This window comes from Coregonus clupeaformis, unplaced genomic scaffold (assembly GCF_020615455.1).
Source record: "Coregonus clupeaformis isolate EN_2021a unplaced genomic scaffold, ASM2061545v1 scaf1824, whole genome shotgun sequence".
NCBI classification, from domain to species: Eukaryota; Metazoa; Chordata; class Actinopteri; order Salmoniformes; family Salmonidae; genus Coregonus; species Coregonus clupeaformis.
The window spans coordinates 46558-67500 of record NW_025535278.1 but is presented as its reverse complement, the minus strand read 5'-3'; the positions used below and the strand labels follow the sequence as shown (position 1 = coordinate 67500).

The window sequence follows — 20943 nt, the reverse complement described above, 5'->3', positions numbered from 1 at the left end:
TCAACATGGTGTGTGTCCTCCCCCTCCCCTGTGTTAGCTAACCCTAACCCTAACCCTGTATTCCAACATGGTGTGTGTCCTCCCCCTCCCCTGTGTTAGCTAACCCTAACCCTGTATTCCAACATGGTGTGTCCTCCCCCTCCCCTGTGTTAGCTAACCCTAACCCTAACCCTGTATTTCAACATGGTGTGCCTGTCCTCCCCCTCCCCTAGTGTTAGCGCTAACCCTAACCCTGTATTTCAACATGGTGTGTCCTCCCCCTCCCACTGTGTTAGCTAACCCCTAACCCTGTATGTCAACATGGTGTGTGCCCTCCCCCTCCCTGTGTTAGCTAACCCTAACTTCCTGTATGTCAACATGGTGTGTCCTCCCCCTCCCCCTGTGTTAGCCTCAACCCCAACCCTGTATGTCAACATGGTGTGTCCTCCCCCTCCCCTGTGTTAGCTAACCCTAACCCTGTATTTCCAACATGGTGTGTGTCCCTCCCCCTCACCTGTAAAGCTAACCCTAACCCTGTATGTCAACATGGTGTGTTCCTCCCCACTCCCCCTGTGTTAGCTAACCCTAACCCTAACCCTGTATGTCAACATGGTGTCTCCTCCCTCCCCTTTGTTAGCTAACCCCCTAACCCTGTATGTCAACATGGTGTGTTGTCCTCCCTCCCCCTGTGTTAGCTATCCCTAACCCTAACCCTGTATTTCAACATGGTGTGTCCTCCCCCTCCCCTGTGTTAGCTTAACCCTAACCCTGTATGTCAACATGGTGTGTCTCCTCCCCTCCCCTGTGTTAGCTAACTCTAACCCTAATCCCTGTATTTCAACATGGTGTGTCCTCCCCTCCCCTGTAGTTACTAACCCTAACCCTTATTCCAACACTGGTGTGTGTCCTCCCCCTCCCCTGTGTTAGCTAACCCTAACCCTGTATGTCAACATGGTGTGTGTCCTCCCCCTCCCCTGTGTTAGCTAACCCTAACCCTAACCCTGTATTTCAACATGGTGTGTCCTCCCCCTCCCCTGTGTTAGCTAACCCTAACCCTAACCCTGTATGTCAACATGGTGTGTGTCCTCCCCCTCCCCTGTGTTAGCTGGCCCCTAACCCTGCAATATCAACATGGTGTGTGTCCTCCTCCCCTGTGTTAGCTAACCCTAACCCTAACCCTGTCTTTCAACATGGTGTGTTCCTCCCCCTCCCCTGTGTTAGCTAACTTCTTAACCCTAACCCCTGTATGTCAACATGGTGTGTCCTCCCCTCTCCTGTGTTAGCTAACCCTAACCCTGTATGTCAACATGGTGTGTGTCCTCCCCCCTCCCCTGTGTTAGCTAACCTAACCCCCTAACCCTGTATGTCAACATGGTGTGTCTCCTCCCTTCCCTGTGTTAGCTAACCCTAACTCTAACCCTGTATGTCAACATGGTGTGTGCCCTCCCCACTCCTCCCTGTGTTAGCTAACCCTAACCCTAACCCTGTATTTCAACATGGTGTGTCCTCCCCCTCCCCTGTGTTAGCTAACCCCTAACCCGTATGTCAACATGGTGTGTCTCCTCCCCCTCCCCGTGTTAGCTTACTCTAACCCTGGTAACCCTGTATTTCAACATGGTGTCCCTCCCCCTCCCCCTGTGTTAGCTAACTCCCTAACCCTGTGTTTCCAACACTGGTGTGTGTCCTCCCCCTCCCCCTGTGTTAGCTTACCCTTCAACCCTGTATGTCAACATGGTGTGTCTCCTCCCCCTGTGTTAGCTAACTTTAACCCTAACCCTGTATGCTCAACATGGTGTGTCTCCCTCCCCCTCCCCCCTGTGTTAGCTTACCCTAACCCTGTAGCGTACAACATGTGTGTATCCTCCCTCCCCTGTGTTAGCCTTCTAACCCTAACCCGTATTTCAACATGGTGTGTGTCCTCCCCCTCCCCTGTGTTAGCTAACCCTAACCCTGTATGTCAACATGGTGTGTGTCCTCCCCCTCCCCTGTGTTAGCTAACCCTAACCCTGTATGTCAACATGGTGTGTCTCCTCCCTCCCCCTGTGTTAGCTAACCTAACCCCTAACCCTGTATGTCAACATGGTGTGTTCTCTCCCCCTCCCCTGCTGTTAGCTCAACCCTAACCCTGTATTTCAACATGGTGTGTGTCTTCCCCCCTCCCCTGTGTTAGCTAACCCTAACCCTGTATTTCAACATGGTGTGTGTCCTCCCCCCTCCCCTGTGTTAGCTAACCCCTAACCCCCTAACCCTGTATTTCAACATGGTGTGTGTCCTCCCCTCCCCTGTGTTAGCTAACCTAACTCTTACCCCTGTATATCAACATGGTGTGTCCCCCTCCCCTGTGTTAGCTAACCCTAACCCTGTATGTCAACATGGTGTGTCTCCCCCTCCCTCCTTTTACTAACCCTAACCCTGTATGTCAACATGGTGTGTGTCCTCCCCCTCTCCCTGTGTTAGCTAACCCTAACCCTGTATGTCAACATGGTGTGTCTCCTCCCCCTCCCCTGTGTTAGCTAACCCTAACCCTGTATGTCAACATGGTGTGTGTCCCCCCTCCCCCTGTGTTAGCTAACCCCTAACCCTGTATTTCAACATGGTGTGTGTCCTCCCCCTCCCCTGTGTTAGCTAACCTCCTAACCCTGTATGTCAACATGGTGTGTGTCCTCCCCTCCCCTGTGTTAGCTAACCCTAACCCTGTATTTCAACATGGTGTATGTCCTCCCCCTCCCTGTGTTAGCTAACCCTAACCCTGTATTCCAACATGGTGTTCCTCCCCCTCCCCCTGTGTTAGCTAACCCTAACTCCTAACCCTGTATTTCAACATGGTGTGTTCCTCCCCCTCCCCTGTGTTAGCTAACCCTAACCCCTAACCCTGTATTTCAACATGGTGTGTGTCCTCCCCCTCCCTGTGTTAGCTTAACCCTAACCTAACCCTGTATTTCAACATGGTGTGTGTCGCCTCCCCCTCCCTGTGTTAGCTAACCTTCCTAACCCAACCCTGATGTCCAACATGGTGTGTCTCCTCCCTCCCTGTGTTAGCTAACCCTAACCCTGTATGTCAACATGGTGTGTCCTCCCCCTCCCCCTTGTTAGCTAACCCCTAACCCTGTATTTCAACATGGTGTGTCTCCTCCCCCTCCCCTGTATTAGCTAACCCTAACCCTGTATTCCAACATGGTGTGTCCTCCCCCCTCCCCTGTGTTAGCTAACCTAACCCTAACCCCTGTATGTCAACATGGTGTGTGTCCTCCCCCTCCCCCTGTGTTAGCTAACCCTAACCCTGTATTCCAACATGGTGTGTGTCCTCCCCCTCCCTTGTTAGCTCAACCCTAACCCCTAACCCTGTATTTCAACATGGTGTGTCTCCCCCTCCCCTGTGTTAGCTAACCCTAACCCTGTATTTCAACATGGTGTGTGTCTAGGCCCAGCGGAGGAGCCGACTACGTGGGGAGTTACTTTGGGAAGGTGCTGATGGCATCCACCACCCTACCCTCCCTCTCAGGTGAGTGGGACTTCCTGTGTGTGTGTGTGTGTGTGTGTGTGTGTGTGTGTGTGTGTGTGTGTTGTCTGATCACGTCCCTCCTCTGTGTACAGGTGACAGAGATGTTCACTCAGGACGAGCCTTCACACCGTACGACTGCCCTTCTCTGGACACAAGAACATCTGCGCTCTGGCCCACTGTAAGAACACACACACACACACACACTGGAAAGTCCTCTAGAGCCCTAATGGAAGAGTCAGTCTAGAGCCCTGATGGAAGAGTCGTTCTAGAGCCCTGATGGAAGAGTCAGTCTAGAGCCCTGATGGAAGAGTCAGTCTAGGAGCCCTAATGGAAGAGATGCCAATCTAGAGCCCTCATGGAAGAGTCAGTCTAGAGCCCTGATGGAAGAGTCAGTCTAGAGCCCTGATGGAAGAGTCAGTCTAGAGCCCTGATGGAAGAGATCAGTCTAGAGCCCTAATGGAAGAGTCAGTCTAGAGCCCTAATGGAAGAGTCGGTCCCTAGAGCCCTAATGGAAGTCAGTCTAGAGCCCTAATGGAAGAGTCAGTCTAGAGAGCCCTGATGGAAGAGTCGTCTAGGGCCCCCTATTGGAAGAGTCAGTCTAGAGCCCTAGCTGGAAGAGTCAGGTCTAGAGCCTAATGGAAGAGTCAGTCTAGAGCCCTAATGGAAGAGGGGTCGTCTAGAGCCCTGATGGAAGAGTCGTCTACCCTGGGATGGAAGAGTCAGTCCAGAGCCCTGATGGAAGAGTCAGTCTAGAGCCCTAATGGAAGAGTCGTCTAGAGCCCTAATGGAAGAGTCAGTCTAGAGCCCTGATGGAAGAGTCCGTCTAGAGCCCTGATGGAAGAGTCAGTCTAGAGCCCTAGTGGAAGAGTCAGTCTAGAGCCTAATGGAAGAGTGCCAGTCTAGAGCCCTAATGGAAGAGTCAGTCTAGAGCCCTGATGGAAGAGTCAGTCTAGAGCCCTAATGGAAGGGTCCAGTCTAGAGCCTCTAATGGAAGAGTCAGTCTAGGAGCCTAATGGAAGAGATCAGCTGGGAGCCCTAATGGAAGAGTCAGTCTAGAGCCCTAATGGAAGAGTCAGTCTAGAGCCCTGATGGAAGGGTCCAGTCTAGAGCCCTAATGGAAGAGTCGGGGTCTAGAGCCCTGATGGAAGAGTCGGTCTAGAGCCTGATGGAAGAGTCAGTCTAGAGCCCTGATGGAAGAGTCGGTCTAGAGCCCTAATGGAGAGTCAGTCTAGAGCCCTGATGGAAGAGTCAGTCTAGAGCCCTGATGGAAGAGTCAGTCTGAGAAGCCCTGATGGAGAGAGTCGGTCTAGAGCCCTGATGAAGAGTCAGTCTAGAGCCCTGGATGGAAGAGTCAGTCTAGAGCCTGATGGAAGAGTCAGTCTAGAGCCTGATGGAAGAGTCGTCTGGGCCTGGGATGGAAAGAGTCAGTCTAGAGTCCCTGATGGAAGAGTCAGTCTAGAGCCCTGATGGAAGAGTCAGTCTAGAGCCCTGATGGAAGAGTCAGTCTAGAGCCTAATGGAAGAGTCAGTCTCAGAGCCTGATGGAAGAGTCAGTCTAGAGCCCTGATGGAAGAGATCAGTCTAGAGCCCTGATGGAAGAGTCGGTCCTAGAGCCCTGATGGAAGGAGTCAGTCTAGAGCCCCCTGATGGAAGAGTCAGTCCTTAGAGCCCTGATGGAAGAGTCAGTCTAGAGCCCTGATGGAAGAGTTGGTCTAGAGCCCTGATGGAAGAGTCAGTCTAGGAGCCTAATGGAAGAGTCGTCTAGAGCCCTGATGAAGAGTCGGTCTGAGAGCCTGATGGAAGAGGTCGGTCTAGAGCCCTGATGGGAAGAGTCAGTCTAGAGCCTAATGGAAGAGTCGGGTCTAGAGCCCTGATGGAGAGTCAGTCTGGAGCCCTGATGGAAGAGTCATCTGGAGCCCTAATGGAAGAGTCAGTCTAGAGCCCTAATGGAAGAGTCAGTCTAGAGCCCTGATGGAAGAGTCAATCTCAGAGCTGATGGAAGAATCAGTCTAGAGCCCTAATGGAAGAGTCAGTCTAGAGCCTGATGGAAGAGTCAGTCTAGAGCCCCTAATGGAAGAGTCGGTCTACAGCCCTAATGGAAGAGTCGGTCTAGGCCCTAATGGAAGAGTCAGTCTAGAGCCCTGAATGGAAGAGTCGGTCTAGAGCCCTGATGGAGGGGTCAGTCTAGAGCCCTGATGGAAGAGTCAGTCTAGAGCCTGATGGAAGAAGTCAGTCTAGAGCCCTGATGGAAGAGTCCGTCTAGAGCCTAATGGAAAGAGTCAGTCTAGAGCCCTGATGGAAGAGTCAGTCTAGGGCCCTAATGGAAGCAGCCAGTCTCAGAGCCTACATGGAAGAGTCGTCTAGCCTGATGGAAGAGTCAGTCTAGAGCCCTGATGGAAGAGTCAGTCTAGAGCCCTGATGGAAGAGTCGGTCTAGAGCCCCTAATGGGAGAGAGTCAGTCTAGAGCCCTGATGGAAGAGTCAGTCCTAGAGGCCCTAATGAAGAGTCAGTCTAGAGCCTAATGGAAGAGGTCAGTCTAGAGCCTGATGGAAGAGTCGGTCCTAGAGCCCTGATGGAAGAGTCAGTCTAGAGCCCTGATGAAGAGTCGTCTAGAGCCCTGATGGAAGAGTCGTCTAGAGCCCTGATGGAAGAGAGTCAGTCTAGAGCCCTGATGGAAGAGTCAGTCTAGAGCCCTGATGAGAAGAGTCCCGGTCTAGAGCCCTGATGGAAGAGTCAGTCCCTAGAGCCCTAGATGGAAGAGTCAGTCTAAGCCCTGATGGAAGAGTCAGTCTAGAGCCCTGATGGAAGAGTCAGTCTAGAGCCCTGATGGAAGAGTCAGTCTAGAGCCCTGATGGAAGAGTCAGTCTAGAGCCCTAATGGAAGAGTCAGTCTAGAGCCCTAATGGAAGAGTCAGTCTAGAGCCCTAATGGAAGAGAGTCAGTCTAGAGCCCTAATGGAAGAGTCAGTCTAGAGCCCTGATGGAAGAGTCCAGTCTCAGAGCCCTGATGGAAGAGTCAATCTAGAGCCTGATGGAAGAGTCAGTCTGAGAGCCCTGATGGAAGAGTCAGTCTAGAAGCCTGATGGAAGAGTCGTCTAGAGCCCTGATGGAAGAGTCAGTCTAGAGCCCTGATGGAAGAGTCAGTCTAGAGCCCTGATGGAAGAGTCAGTCCTGAGCCTGATGAGAAGAGTCAGTCTTGAGCCCCTAATGGAAGAGTCAGTCTAGAGCCCTAATGGAAGAGTCGGTCCGGAGCCCTGATGGAAGAGTCAGTCAGAGCCTAATGGAAGAGTCAGTCTAGAGCCCTAATGGAAGAGTCAGTCTAGAGCCCTGATGGAAGAGTCAGTCTAGAGCCCTGATGGAAGAGTCGGTCTAGAGCCCCTAATGGAAGGTCAGTCTAGAGCCCTAATGGAAGAGTCAAGTCTAGAGCCCTGATGGAAGAGTCGGTCTAGAGCCCTGATGAAAGAGTCAGTCTAGAGCCCTGATGGAAGAGTCAGTCTAGAGCCTATTAGAAGAGATCTGGGGTTCTAGAGCCCTAATGGAAGAGTCAGTCTAAGACCCTGATGGAAGAGTCAGTCTAGAGCCCTGATGGAAGAGTCGTCTAGAGCCCTAATGGAAGAGTCAGTCTAGAGCCCTGATGGAAGAGTCAGTCTAGAGCCCTAATGGAAGAGTCAGTCTAGAGCCCCTGATGGAAGAGTCAGTCAGAGCCCTAATGGAAGAGTCAGTCCTAGAGCCCTGATGGAAGAGTCAGTCCTAGAGCCTAATGGAAGAGTCAGTCTAGAGCCCTGATGGAAAGGTCAGTCTAGGCCCCTAATGGAAGAAGTCGGTGCCTAGAGCCCTAATGGAAGAGTCGGGGTCTAGAGCCCTGATGGAAGAGTCAGTCTAGAGCCGTAATGGAAGAGTCAATCTAGGAGCCCTGATGGAAGAGTCAGTCTAGAGCCCTAATGGAAGAGTCAGTCTAGAGCCTAATGGAAGAGTCGGTCTAGGGCCTGATGGAAGAGTCAGGGGTCTAGAGCCGTAATGGAAGAGTCGGTCTAGGAGCCCTGATGGAAGAGTCAGTCTAGAGCCCTAATGGAAGAGTCAGTCTAGAGCCCTAATGGAAGAGTCAGTCTCAGAGCCCTCAATGGAAGAGTCAGTCTAGAGCCCTGATGGAAGAGTCAGTCTAGAGCCCTGATGGAAGAGTCAGTCTAGAGCCCTGATGGAAGAGTCAGTCTAGAGCCTAATGGAAGAGTCAGTCTAGAGCCCTGATGGTAAGAGTCAGGGTCTAGAGCCCTAATGGAAGAGTCAGTCTAGAGCCCTAATGGAAGAGAGTCGGTCTAGATCCCTGATGGAAGAGTCAGTCTCAAGAGCCCTAATGGAAGAGTCAGTCTAGAGCCCTGGATGGAAGAGTCAGTCTAGAGCCCTAATGGAAGAGTCAGTCTAGAGCCCTGATGGAAGGTCGGTCTGGAGCCCTGATGGAAGAGTCCGTCTAGAGCCCTGATGGAAGAGTCAGTCTAGAGCCCTGATGGAAGAGTCAGTCTAGAGCCTGATGGAAGAGTCAGTCTAGAGCCCTGATGGGAAGAGTCGGTCTAGAGCCTGATGGAAGAGTCAGTCTAGAGCCCTGATGAAGAGTCGGTCTAGAGCCCTGATGGAAGAGTCAGTCTAGAGCCCTAATGGAAGAGTTTTCAGTCTAGAGCCCTAATGGAAGAGTCGGTCTAGAAACCGTAATGGAAGAGTCAGGGTCTAGAGCCCTAGTGGAAGAGTCAGTCTAGAGCCCTGATGGAGAGTCAGTCTAGAGCCCTGATGAAGGAGTCTAGTCTAGAGCCCTAATGGAAGAGTCGGTCTAGAGCTCCTAGTGGAAGAGTCAGTCTAGAGCCCTGATGGAAGAGATCAATCTAGAGCCGTAATGGAAGAGTCAGTCTAGAGCCCTAATGGAAGAGATCAGTCTAGAGCCCTGATGGAAGAGTCGGTCTAGAGCCCTGATGGAAGAGTCAGTCTAGAGCCTATTGGAAGAGTCGTCTAGAGCCCTAATGGAAGAGTCGGTCTGAGTCGTAATGGAAGAGTCAGTCTAGGAGCCCTGATGGAAGAGTCAGGTCTAGAGCCCTAATGGAAGAGTCAGTCTAGATGCCCTGATGGAAGAGTCGTCTAGAGCCCTAATGGAAGAGTCAATCTAGAGCCCTAATGGAAGAGTCAGTCTAGGCCCTAATGGAAGAGTCGTCTGGAGCCCCTAATGGAAGAGTCAGTCTGAGAGCCCTAATGGAAGAGTCATTCTAGAGCCCTAATGGAAGAGTCAGTCTAGAGCCCCTGATGGAAGAGTCAGTCTAGAGCCCTTTTAATGGAAGAGGTCATTCTAGAGGCCCTGATGGAAGAGTCGGGTCTAGAGCCCTGATGGGAAGAGTCAGTCTAGAGCCCTGGATGGAAGAGTCAGTCTGAGCCCGGATAGAAGAGTCGGTCTAGAGCCTAATGGAGAGTCAGTCTAGGGACCCTGATGGAAGAGTCAGTCTAGAGCCCTGATGGAAGAGTCAGTCTAGAGCCCTAATGGAAGAGTCAGTCTAGAGCCCTAATGGAAGAGTCAGTCTAGAGCCCTAATGGAAGAGTCTGTCTAGAGCCCATTTACATGTTAGTCATTTAACAGACGGCTCTTATCCTGAGCGACTTACAGTTAGTGAGTGCATACATTTTCATACTGGCCCCCGTGGAAAGCGAAGCCAACAACCTGCGTTGCGTTGCGTTCTACCCACTGAGCTTGCAGGGACCTACCAACACCACACTGAGGCGCACACACAGTCCAATGAGTCTGATTGAAGTTTGTATGTTTTGTTTTTAACACTGTGTGTGTTTAGGATCCAGAAGTTCACTCCGTCTCCTGGTCGCAGCACTGATGGATATCTGTACCTCTATAACCTGGATCCACAGGAGGGAGGAGAGGTGCTCACTGATGAAACAACACAGGTAACACACACGAGAACAACACAGGTAGCACACTGATGAAACAACACGGTGGGCACACTGATGAAACAACACAGGTAAAACACTGACGAAACAACACAGGTAACACACTGACGAAACAACACAGGTAACACACTGATTAAACAACACAATAACACACTGATAGAAAACACAGGTAACACACTGATGAAACAACACAGGTAGCTCACTGATGAAACAACACAGGGAAGCACACTGATGAAACAACACAGAGTAAAACACTTGATGAAACAAACAGGTAGCACACCTGATGAAATAAACACAGGTAACACACTGATGAGAACAACACAGGTAGCAGCACTGATGAAACAACACAGGTAACACACTGATGAAACAACACATGTAGCACACTGACGAAACAACACAGGTAGCACACTGATGAAACAACACCAGTAGCACTGATGAAACAACATCAGGTAACACACTGATGAAACAACACGGTGGCACACTGATGAAACAACACAGGTACACACTGATGAAACAACACGGTGGCACACTGATGAAACAACTACAGGTAGCACACTTGATGAAACAACACAGGTAGCACACTGATGAAACAACACAGGTAGCACACTGATGAAACAACACAGGTAGCACACTGATGAAACAACACAAGGGTAACACACTGACGAAACAACACAGTATCACACTGATGAAACAACACAGGTAGCACCCGATGTAACAACACAGGTAACACACTGACGAAACAACACAGTAACACACTGATGAAACAACACGGTAGCACACTGATGACACAACACAGGTAGCACACTGATGGAAACAAGAGGTAGCACCCGATGACACAAAACAGGTACACACTGATGAAAACGACACAGGTAGCACACTGACGAAACAACACAGGTAGCACTACTGATGAAACACGGTAGCACACTGATGAAACGACACCGGTAGCACAACTAATGACAACAACACAGGTAGCACACTAATGAAACAACACAGTACAAAGCACACTGATGAAAACTCAACAACACAGGTAACACACTGATGAAACAACACAGGTAGCACACTGATGAAACAACACCAGGTAGCACACTGATGAAACAACACAGGTAGCACACTGATGAAACAACACAGGTAGCACACACACACATACTGTAGGCTTTTGATTATCTGAGTGGTCCTGTTCTGTGTGGCTCAGTTGTTCGTGCATAGCGCTTAGCATAACAGGTCTGCGGGATCGAACTCCATATACTCACTTGAGGCAGCGCTTTGGATGGTCTGTTAAACCGGGCAGTTTATTTCAAATATCATCGTTCTATGTTCCTATCAGGTTAACGGCGGTGCTGAGCCCTTAATGAGATCCCTAACAGGTATCCCGATGACACCCCTTACCACAAAGACCTACAACACTGCTGGGGATGAAAGGTCACGTTATCAAATTGGCTGGCAAGTATGACCGGGAATATTTTAATTTCTGCCATTTTAAGAAATGTGCCAGTCAGCCATATGCATTGGGTGGGTAACCTCATTAGGCCATCCAACCACCCACGCAGACTTCCAGTCCGGCTTGACATTATCGATCATAGTCTGCTGCTGAGAAAAACCTATGTGTTATGGCTTTACACCCCCTGCTATACTGTGCGATAAAGAGTTACCCTGTCTAACAGAACACAGAGGGTGTCCTTAATGGAAGCCTCTCCAACATAATCCAGGTAGAATCAGGAATTCCCCAGGGCAGCTGTCTGGGCCCCTTACTTTTTCAGTATTTACTAACGACATGCCACAGCTGGCTTTGAGTAAAGCCAGTGTGTCTACTGTATGCGGATGACTCAACACTATACCACGCCAGCTACCACAGCGACTGAAATGACTTCCCCCAAATGCCAAGAGTGTGCAAAGCTGTCATCAAGACAAAGGGTGGCTATTTAAAGATTCTCAGATATCAAAATATACTTTGATTTGTTTAACCACTTTTTTTGGTTCTACATGATTCCAGCTATGTGTTATTTCATAGTTTTGATGTCTTCACTATTATTCTACAATGTAAAAATAAAAAGAAGAACTCTGAAATGAGTAGGTGTGTCCAAACTTTTGACTGGTTGTGTTTGTGTGTATACACACTACCGTTCAAACGTTTGGGGGTCACTTAGAAATGTCCTTGTTTTGAAAGAAAAGCAATTTTTTTGTCCATTAAAATAACATCAAATTGATCAGAAATAGAGTGTAGACATTGTTAATGTTGTAATTGGCTATTGTAGCTGGAAACCGGCTCATTTTTTCTGGTTAGAGACAGTAGTACTGTAGCAGCGGTAGTATAAGCAGTAGTACTGTAGTAGTAGTAGTGTACTGTAGTAGCAGCAGTAGTACTTAGTTGCAGCAGTAGTACTTGGTAGCAGCAGTAGTACTGTAGTAGCAGCAGTAGTACTGTAGCAGTAGTACGTAGTAGCAGCAGTAGTGCTGTGTAGTAGCAGCAGTAGTACTGTAGTGGCAGCAGTAGTACTGTAGCAGCAGCAGCAGTGAGTACTGTTGTAGCAGCAGCAGTAGTAGCTGTAGCAGCAGTAGTAATGCTGGTGGCAGAGCAGTAGTGCTGTAGCAGCAGCGGTGGCAGCACCTAAGCAGCCTATGGCAGCATGTAGTAGTACGTAGCAGCAGCAGTAGTACTGTTAATGTGTAGTAGTACTGTAGTGCGTGGTAGTACTGTAGCAGCAGCAGTAGTACTGTAGCGGCGTAGTATCAGCAGTAGTACTGTGCAGCAGCAGTAGTAGCAAGTAGCAGTAGTAGTGCTGTAGCAGCAGTGATGGTAAGCTGTATTGCGCAGTAGTAGTACTGTAGCAGCAGCGTAGTAGTACTGTAGCAGCAGCGGTAGTATGCGCAGTAGTACTGTAGCAGCAGTAGTACTGTAGCAGCAGTAGTAGTGCTGTAGCAGCAGCAGTAGTACTGTAGTAGCAGTGTAGTACTGTAGCAGCAGCAGTACTGTGTGCAGCGACAGTACTGTAGCAGCAGCAGTACGTACTGCAGTTGCATGTAGACTAGCAGCAGCAGTAGTACTGCAGTAGTAGCGGTAGGCAGTAGTACTGTAGTAGCAGCAGTAGTACGCGGCAGTAGCAGCAGTACTGCTGCGCGGCAGCAGTAGTGCTGTTGCAGTAGCAGCGGTAGTACTGTAGCAGCAGTAGTAGCAGTAGTAGTACTGTAGTAGCAGCAGTAGTACTGTATCAGCAGTAGTACTGTAGTAGCAGCAGTAGTACTGTAGTAGCAGTAGTAGCACTGTGCTGTTGAGTAGTAGCACTGTAGCAGCAGCAGTAGTAGTACTGTAGTGGCAGCAGTAGTACTGCAGTAGCAGCAGTACGGCAGTGGTGGCAGCATTGGCAGTACTGTAGTAGCAGCAGCAGTAGTACTGTAGTAGCAGCAGTACGTAGCAGCAGCAGCAGTACTGTAGCAGCAGCGGTGGTACTGTAGTAGTAGCAGCAGTGGTACTGTAGTTGTAGTAGCAGCAGTAGTACTGTAGTAGCAGCAGTAGTACTGTAGTAGCAGCAGTAGTACTGTAGTAGCAGTAGTAGTACTGTAGCAGCAGTAGTAGTACTGTAGTAGCAGCAGTAGTACTGTAGTAGCAGCAGTAGTACTGTAGCAGCAGCAGCAGCAGTAGTACTGTAGTAGCAGCAGTAGTACTGTAGCAGTGGCAGTAGTACTGTAGTAGTAGTAGTAGTAGCAGCGTTTAGTAGCAGTGGCAGCAGTACTGTAGTAGTAGTGGCAGTAGCAGTGTAGCAGCAGCAGTAGTAGTAGCATGTAGTGCAGTAGTAGTAGTAGCAGTAGTAGCAATTGTAGTAAGTAATAGAGTAGTACTGTGCATGTAGTAGTAGTACAGTAGTAGCAGTAGTAGTAACAGCAGTAGTACTATAGTCAGTGGTAGTAGTAACAGCAGTAGTACTATATCAGTGGTAGTAGTAACAGCAGTAGTACTGTAGTCAGTGGTAGTAGTAACAGCAGTAGTACTATATCAGTGGTAGTAGTAACAGCAGTAGTACTATATCAGTGGTAGTAGTAACAGCAGTAGTACTATAGCAGTGGTAGTAGTAACAGCAGTAGTACTATAGCAGTGGCAGTAGTAACAGCAGTAGTACTATAGTAGTGGTAGTAGACTGCAGTAGTACTATAGCAGTGGTAGTAGTAACGCAGTGTACTATAGTAGTAACAGCAGTAGTACTGTATCAGTGGTAGTAGTAACAGCAGTAGTACTATATCAGTGGTAGTAGTAACATCAGTAGTACTATAGCAGTGGTAGTAGTAACAGCAGTAGTACTATAGCAGTGGTAGTAGTAACAGCAGTAGTACTATAGTAGTAACAGCAGTAGTACTATATCAGTGGTAGTAGTAACAGCAGTAGTACTATAGCAGTGGTAGTAGTAACAGAGTAGTACTTGGTAGTAGTAACAGCAGTAGTACTATATCAGTGGTAGTAGTAACAGCGTAGTACTATAGTAGTAACAGCAGTAGTACTATCAGTGGTAGTAGTAACAGCAGTAGTACTATATCAGTGGTAGTAGTAACAGCAGTAGTACTATAGCAGTGGTAGTAGTAGCAGCAGTAGTACTGATAGTAGATAACAGCAGTAGTACTATAGCAGTGGTAGTAGTAACAGCAGTAGTACTATATCAGTGGTAGTAGTAACAGCAGTAGTACTATATCAGTGGTAGTAGTAACAGCAGTAGTACTATATCAGTGGTAGTAGTAACAGCAGTAGTACTATATCAGTGGTAGTAGTAACAGCAGTAGTACTATATCAGTGGTAGTAGTAACAGCAGTAGTACTATATCAGTGGTAGTAGTAACAGCAGTAGTACTATATCATGGATAGTAACAGTAGTACTAGCAGTGGTAGTAGTAACAGCAGTGGTAGTAGTATAGCAGTAGTACTATATCAGTGGTAGTAGTAACAGCAGTAGTACTATATCAGTGGTAGTAGTAACAAGCTGTAGTACTATATCAGTGGTAGTAGTAACAGCAGTAGTACTATAGTAGTAACGCAGTCAGTACTATATCAGTGGTAGTAGTAACAGCAGTAGTACTATATCAGTGGTAGTAGTAACAGCAGTAGTACTATATCAGTGGTAGTAGTAACAGCAGTAGTACTATATCAGTGGTAGTAGTAACAGCAGTAGTACTATATCAGTGGTAGTAGTAACAGCAGTAGTACTATATCAGTGGTAGTAGTAACAGCAGTAGTACTATAGCAGTGGTAGTAGTAACAGCAGTAGTACTATATCAGTGGTAGTAGTAACAGCAGTAGTACTATACAGTGGTAGTAGTAACAGCAGTAGTACTATATCAGTGGTAGTAGCAACAGCAGTAGTACTATATCAGTGGTAGTAGTAACAGCAGTAGTACTATATCAGTGGTAGTAGTAACAGCAGTAGTACTATATCAGTGGTAGTAGTAACAGCAGTAGTACTATAGCAGTGGTAGTAGTAACAGCAGTAGTACTATAGTAGTAACAGCAGTAGTACTATATCAGTGGTAGTAGTAACAGCAGTAGTACTATATCAGTGGTAGTAGTAACAGCAGTAGTACTATATCAGTGGTAGTAGTAACAGCAGTAGTACTATAGTAGTATATCTATAGCAGTGGTAGTAGTAACAGCAGTAGTACTATATCAGTGGTAGTAGTAACAGCGGTAGTACTATATCAGTGGCAGTAGTAACAGCAGTAGTACTATATCAGTGGTTAGTAACAGCAGTGTACTATAGTAGTAACAGCAGTAGTACTATATCAGTGTAGTACTACAGCAGTGGTAGTAGTAACAGCAGTAGTACTATATCAGTGGTAGTAGTAACAGCAGTAGTACTATAGCAGTGGTAGTAGTAACAGCAGTAGCTTGCACAGTAGTACTATATCAGTGGTAGTAGTAACAGCAGTAGTACTATAGCAGTGGTAGTAGTAACAGCAGTAGTACTATATCAGTGGTAGTAGTAACAGCAGTAGTACTATATCAGTGGTAGTAGTAGTACAGCAGTAGTACTATATCAGTGGTAGTAGTAACAGCAGTAGTACTATATCAGTGGTAGTAGTAACAGCAGTAGTACTATAGCAGTGGTAGTAGTAACAGCAGTAGTACTATATCAGTGGTAGTAGTAACAGCAGTAGTACTATATCAGTGGTAGTAGTAACAGCAGTAGTACTATATCAGTGGTAGTAGTAACAGCAGTAGTACTATATCAGTGGTAGTAGTAACAGCAGTAGTACTATATCAGTGGTAGTAGTAACAGCAGTAGTACTATAGCAGTGGTAGTAGTAACAGCGGTAGTACTATATCAGTGGTAGTAGTAACAGCAGTAGTACTATATCAGTGGTAGTAGTAACAGCAGTAGTACTATATCAGTGGTAGTAGTAACAGCAGTAGTACTATATCAGTGGTAGTAGTAACAGCAGTAGTACTATAGCAGTGGTAGTAGTAACAGCAGTAGTACTATAGCAGTGGTAGTAGTAACAGCAGTAGTACTATATCAGTGGTAGTAGTAACAGCAGTAGTACTATATCAGTGGTAGTAGTAACAGCAGTAGTACTATATCAGTGGTAGTAGTAACAGCAGTAGTACTATTCAGTTAGTAGTAACAGCAGTAGTACTATATCAGTGGTAGTAGTAACAGCAGTAGTACTATATAGTAAGCAGAGTACTATATCAGTGGTAGTAGTAACAGCAGTAGTACTATAGTAGTAGTAACAGCAGTAGTACTATATCAGTGGTAGTAGTAACAGCAGTAGTACTATATCAGTGGTAGTAGTAACAGCAGTAGTACTATATCAGTGGTAGTAGTAACAGCAGTAGTACTATAGCAGTGGTAGTAGTAACAGCAGTAGTACTTCAGTGGTAGTAGTAACAGCAGTAGTACTATATCAGTGGTAGTAGTAACAGCAGTAGTACTATATCTCGCAGTGGTAGTAGTAACAGCAGTAGTACTATATCAGTGGTAGTAGTTAACAGCAGTAGTACTATATCAGTGGTAGTAGTAACAGCAGTAGTACTATATCAGTGGTAGTAGTAACAGCAGTAGTACTATATCAGTGGTAGTAGTAACAGCAGTAGTACTATAGCAGTGGTAGTAGTAACAGCAGTAGTACTATAGCAGTGGTAGTAGTAACAGCAGTAGTACTATGCAGTGGTAGTAGTAACAGCAGTAGTACTATATCAGTGGTAGTAGTAACAGCAGTAGTACTATAGCAGTGGTAGTAGTAACAGCAGTAGTACTATAGCGTGGTAGTAGTAACAGCAGTAGTACTATATCAGTGGTAGTAGTAACAGCAGTAGTACTATATCAGTGGTAGTAGTAACAGCGTAGTACTATGCAGTGGTAGTAGTAACAGCAGTAGTACTATATCAGTGGTAGTAGTAACGCAGTAGTACTATATCTTAGTAGTAGTAGTACTATATCAGTGGTAGTAGTAACAGCAGTAGTACTATAGCAGTGGTAGTTAGTAACAGCAGTAGTACTATATCAGTGGTAGTAGTAACAGCAGTAGTACTATATCAGTGGTAGTAGTAACAGCAGTAGTACTATATCAGTGGTAGTAGTAACAGCAGTAGTACTATATCAGTGGTAGTAGTAACAGCAGTAGTACTATATCAGTGGTAGTAGTAACAGCAGTAGTACTATATCAGTGGTAGTAGTAACAGCAGTAGTAAGACTATATCAGTGGTAGTAGTAACAGCAGTAGTACTATATCAGTGGTAGTAGTAACAGCAGTAGTACTATATCAGTGGTAGTAGTAACAGCAGTAGTACTATATCAGTGGTAGTAGTAACAGCAGTAGTACTATAGCAGTGGTAGTAGTAACAGCAGTAGTACTATAGTAGTAACAGCAGTAGTACTATATCAGTGGTAGTAGTAACAGCAGTAGTACTATATCAGTGGTAGTAGTAACAGCAGTAGTACTATAGCAGTGGTAGTAGTAACAGCAGTAGTACTATATCAGTGGTAGTAGTAACAGCAGTAGTACTATATCAGTGGTAGTAGTAACAGCAGTAGTACTATATCAGTGGTAGTAGTAACAGCAGTAGTACTATATCAGTGGTAGTAGTAACAGCAGTAGTACTATATCAGTGGTAGTAGTAGCAGCAGTAGTACTATAGCAGTGGTAGTAGTAACAGCAGTAGTACTATATCAGTGGTAGTAGTAACAGCAGTAGTACTATATCAGTGGTAGTAGTAACAGAGTAGTACTATATCAGTGGTAGTAGTAACCGTAGTACTATATGGTAGTAGTAACAGCAGTAGTACTATAGCAGTGGTAGTAGTAACAGCAGTAGTACTATAGCAGTGGTAGTAGTAACAGCAGTAGTACTATATCAGTGGTAGTAGTAACAGCAGTAGTACTATATCAGTGGTAGTAGTAACAGCAGTAGTACTATAGCAGTGGTAGTAGTAACAGCAGTAGTACTATATCAGTGGTAGTAGTAACAGCAGTAGTACTATATCAGTGGTAGTAGTAACAGCAGTAGTACTATATCAGTGGTAGTAGTAACAGCAGTAGTACTATATCAGTGGTAGTAGTAACAGCAGTAGTACTATGGAGTAGTAACAGCAGTAGTACTATATCAGTGGTAGTAGTAACGGCAGTAGTACTATATCAGTGGTAGTAGTAACAGCAGTAGTACTATAGCAGTGGTAGTAGTAACAGCAGTAGTACTATATCAGTGGTAGTAGTAACAGCAGTAGTACTATATCAGTGGTAGTAGTAACAGCAGTAGTACTATATCAGTGGTAGTAGTAACAGCAGTAGTACTATATCAGTGGTAGTAGTAACAGCAGTAGTACTATAGCAGTGGTAGTAGTAACAGCAGTAGTACTATATCAGTGGTAGTAGTAACAGCAGTAGTACTATATCAGTGGTAGTAGTAACAACAGTAGTACTATACTCAGTGGTAGTAGTAACAGCAGTAGTACTATATCAGTGGTAGTAGTAACAGCGGTAGTACTATAGCAGTGGTAGTAGTAACAGCGGTAGTACTATAGCAGTGGTAGTAGTAACAGCAGTAGTACTATATCAGTGGTAGTAGTAACAGCAGTAGTACTATATCAGTGGTAGTAGTAACAGCAGTAGTACTATATCAGTAGTAGTAGTAACAGCAGTAGTACTATATCAGTGGTAGTAGTAACAGCAGTAGTACTATATCAGTGGTAGTAGTAACAGCAGTAGTACTATATCAGTGGTAGTAGTAACAGCAGTAGTACTATATCAGTGGTAGTAGTAACAGCAGTAGTACTATAGCAGTGGTAGTAGTAACAGCAGTAGTACTATATCAGTGGTAGTAGTAACAGCAGTAGTACTATATCAGTGGTAGTAGTAACAGCAGTAGTACTATATCAGTGGTAGTAGTAACAGCAGTAGTACTATATCAGTGGTAGTAGTAACAGCAGTAGTACTATATCAGTGGTAGTAGTAACAGCAGTAGTACTATAGCAGTGGTAGTAGTAACAGCAGTAGTACTATATCAGTGGTAGTAGTAACAGCAGTAGTACTATAGCAGTGGTAGTAGTAACAGCAGTAGTACTATAGCAGTGGTGTAGTAACAGCAGTAGTACTATATCAGTGGTAGTAGTAACAGCAGTAGTACTATATCAGTGGTAGTAGTAACAGCAGTAGTACTATATCAGTGGTAGTAGTAACAGCGGTAGTACTATATCAGTGGTAGTAGTAACAGCAGTAGTACTATATCAGTGGTAGTAGTAACAGCAGTAGTACTATATGTGGTAGTAGTAACAGCAGTAGTACTATATCAGTGGTAGTAGTAACAGCAGTAGTACTATATCAGTGGTAGTAGTAACAGCAGTAGTACTATATCAGTGGTAGTAGTAACAGCAGTAGTACTATATCAGTGGTAGTAGTAACAGCAGTAGTACTATATCAGTGGTAGTAGTAACAGCAGTAGTACTATATCAGTGGTAGTAGTAACAGCAGTAGTACTATATCAGTGGTAGTAGTAACAGCAGTAGTACTATATCAGTGGTAGTAGTAACAGCAGTAGTACTATAGCAGTGGTAGTAGTAACAGCAGTAGTACTATATCAGTGGTAGTAGTAACAGCAGTAGTACTATATCAGTGGTAGTAGTAACAGCAGTAGTACTATAACAGCAGTAGTATCTAGTAACAGCAGTAGTACTATATCAGTGGTAGTAGTAACAGCAGTAGTACTATATAGTAGTAGTAACAACAGTAGTACTATAGCAGTGGTAGTAGTAACAGCAGTAGTACTATATCAGTGGTAGTAGTAACAGCAGTAGTACTATATCAGTGGTAGTAGTAACAGCAGTAGTACTATATCAGTGGTAGTAGTAACAGCAGTAGTACTATATCAGTGGTAGTAGTAACAGCAGTAGTACTATATCAGTGGTAGTAGTAACAGCAGTAGTACTATATCAGTGGTAGTAGTAACAGCAGTAGTACTATATCAGTGGTAGTAGTAACAGCAGTAGTACTATATCAGTGGTAGTAGTAACAGCAGTAGTACTATATCAGTGGTAGTAGTAACAGCAGTAGTACTATATCAGTGGTAGTAGTAACAGCAGTAGTACTATAGCAGTGGCAGTACTATATCAGTGGTAGTAGTAACAGCAGTAGTACTATATCAGTGGTAGTAGTAACAGCAGTAGTACTATATCAGTGGTAGTAGTAACAGCAGTAGTACTATATCAGTGGTAGTAGTAACAGCAGTAGTACTATATCAGTGGTAGTAGTAACAGCGGTAGTACTATAGCAGTGGTAGTAGTAACAGCAGTAGTACTATATCAGTGGTAGTAGTAACAGCAGTAGTACTATATCAGTGGTAGTAGTAACAGCAGTAGTACTATATCAGTGGTAGTAGTAACAGCAGTAGTACTATATCAGTGGTAGTAGTAACAGCAGTAGTACTATATCAGTGGTAGTAGTAACAGCAGTAGTACTATATCAGTGGTAGTAGTAACAGCAGTAGTACTATAGCAGTGGTAGTAGTAACAGCAGTAGTACTATATCAGTGGTAGTAGTAACAGCAGTAGTACTATAGTAGTAACAGCAGTAGTACTATATCAGTGGTAGTAGTAACAGCAGTAGTACTATATCAGTGGTAGTAGTAACAGCAGTAGTACTATATCAGTGGTAGTAGTAACAGCAGTAGTACTATATCAGTGGTAGTAGTAACAGCAGTAGTACTATATCAGTGGTAGTAAGTAACAGCAGTAGTACTATAGCAGTGAGTAGTAACACAGTAGTACTATAGCAGTGGTAGTAGTAACAGCAGTAGTACTATATCAGTGGTAGTAGTAACAGCAGTAGTACTATATCAGTGGTAGTAGTAACAGCAGTAGTACTATATCAGTGGTAGTAGTAACAGCAGTAGTACTATAGCAGTGGTAGTAGTAACAGCAGTAGTACTATATCAGTGGTAGTAGTAACAGCAGTAGTACTATACAGTGGTAGTAGTAACAGCAGTAGTACTATATCAGTGGTAGTAGTAACAGCAGTAGTACTATATCAGTGGTAGTAGTAACAGCAGTAGTACTATAGCAGTGGT

The 20943-nt window shown here is 45.6% G+C and overlaps 1 protein-coding gene across 1 annotated transcript in view; it reads left to right on the top strand.

Moving 5' to 3' along the window:
* The window catches only part of LOC121559394 (WD repeat domain phosphoinositide-interacting protein 2), a 63855-nt gene that overhangs the window by 35328 nt on the left and 7584 nt on the right, over positions 1-20943 (top strand). The window contains 4 exon segments of the mRNA XM_045218821.1: positions 3403-3425; positions 3428-3481; positions 3581-3593; positions 3595-3659. Coding sequence (XP_045074756.1) covers positions 3403-3425; positions 3428-3481; positions 3581-3593; positions 3595-3659 — 155 coding nt within the window.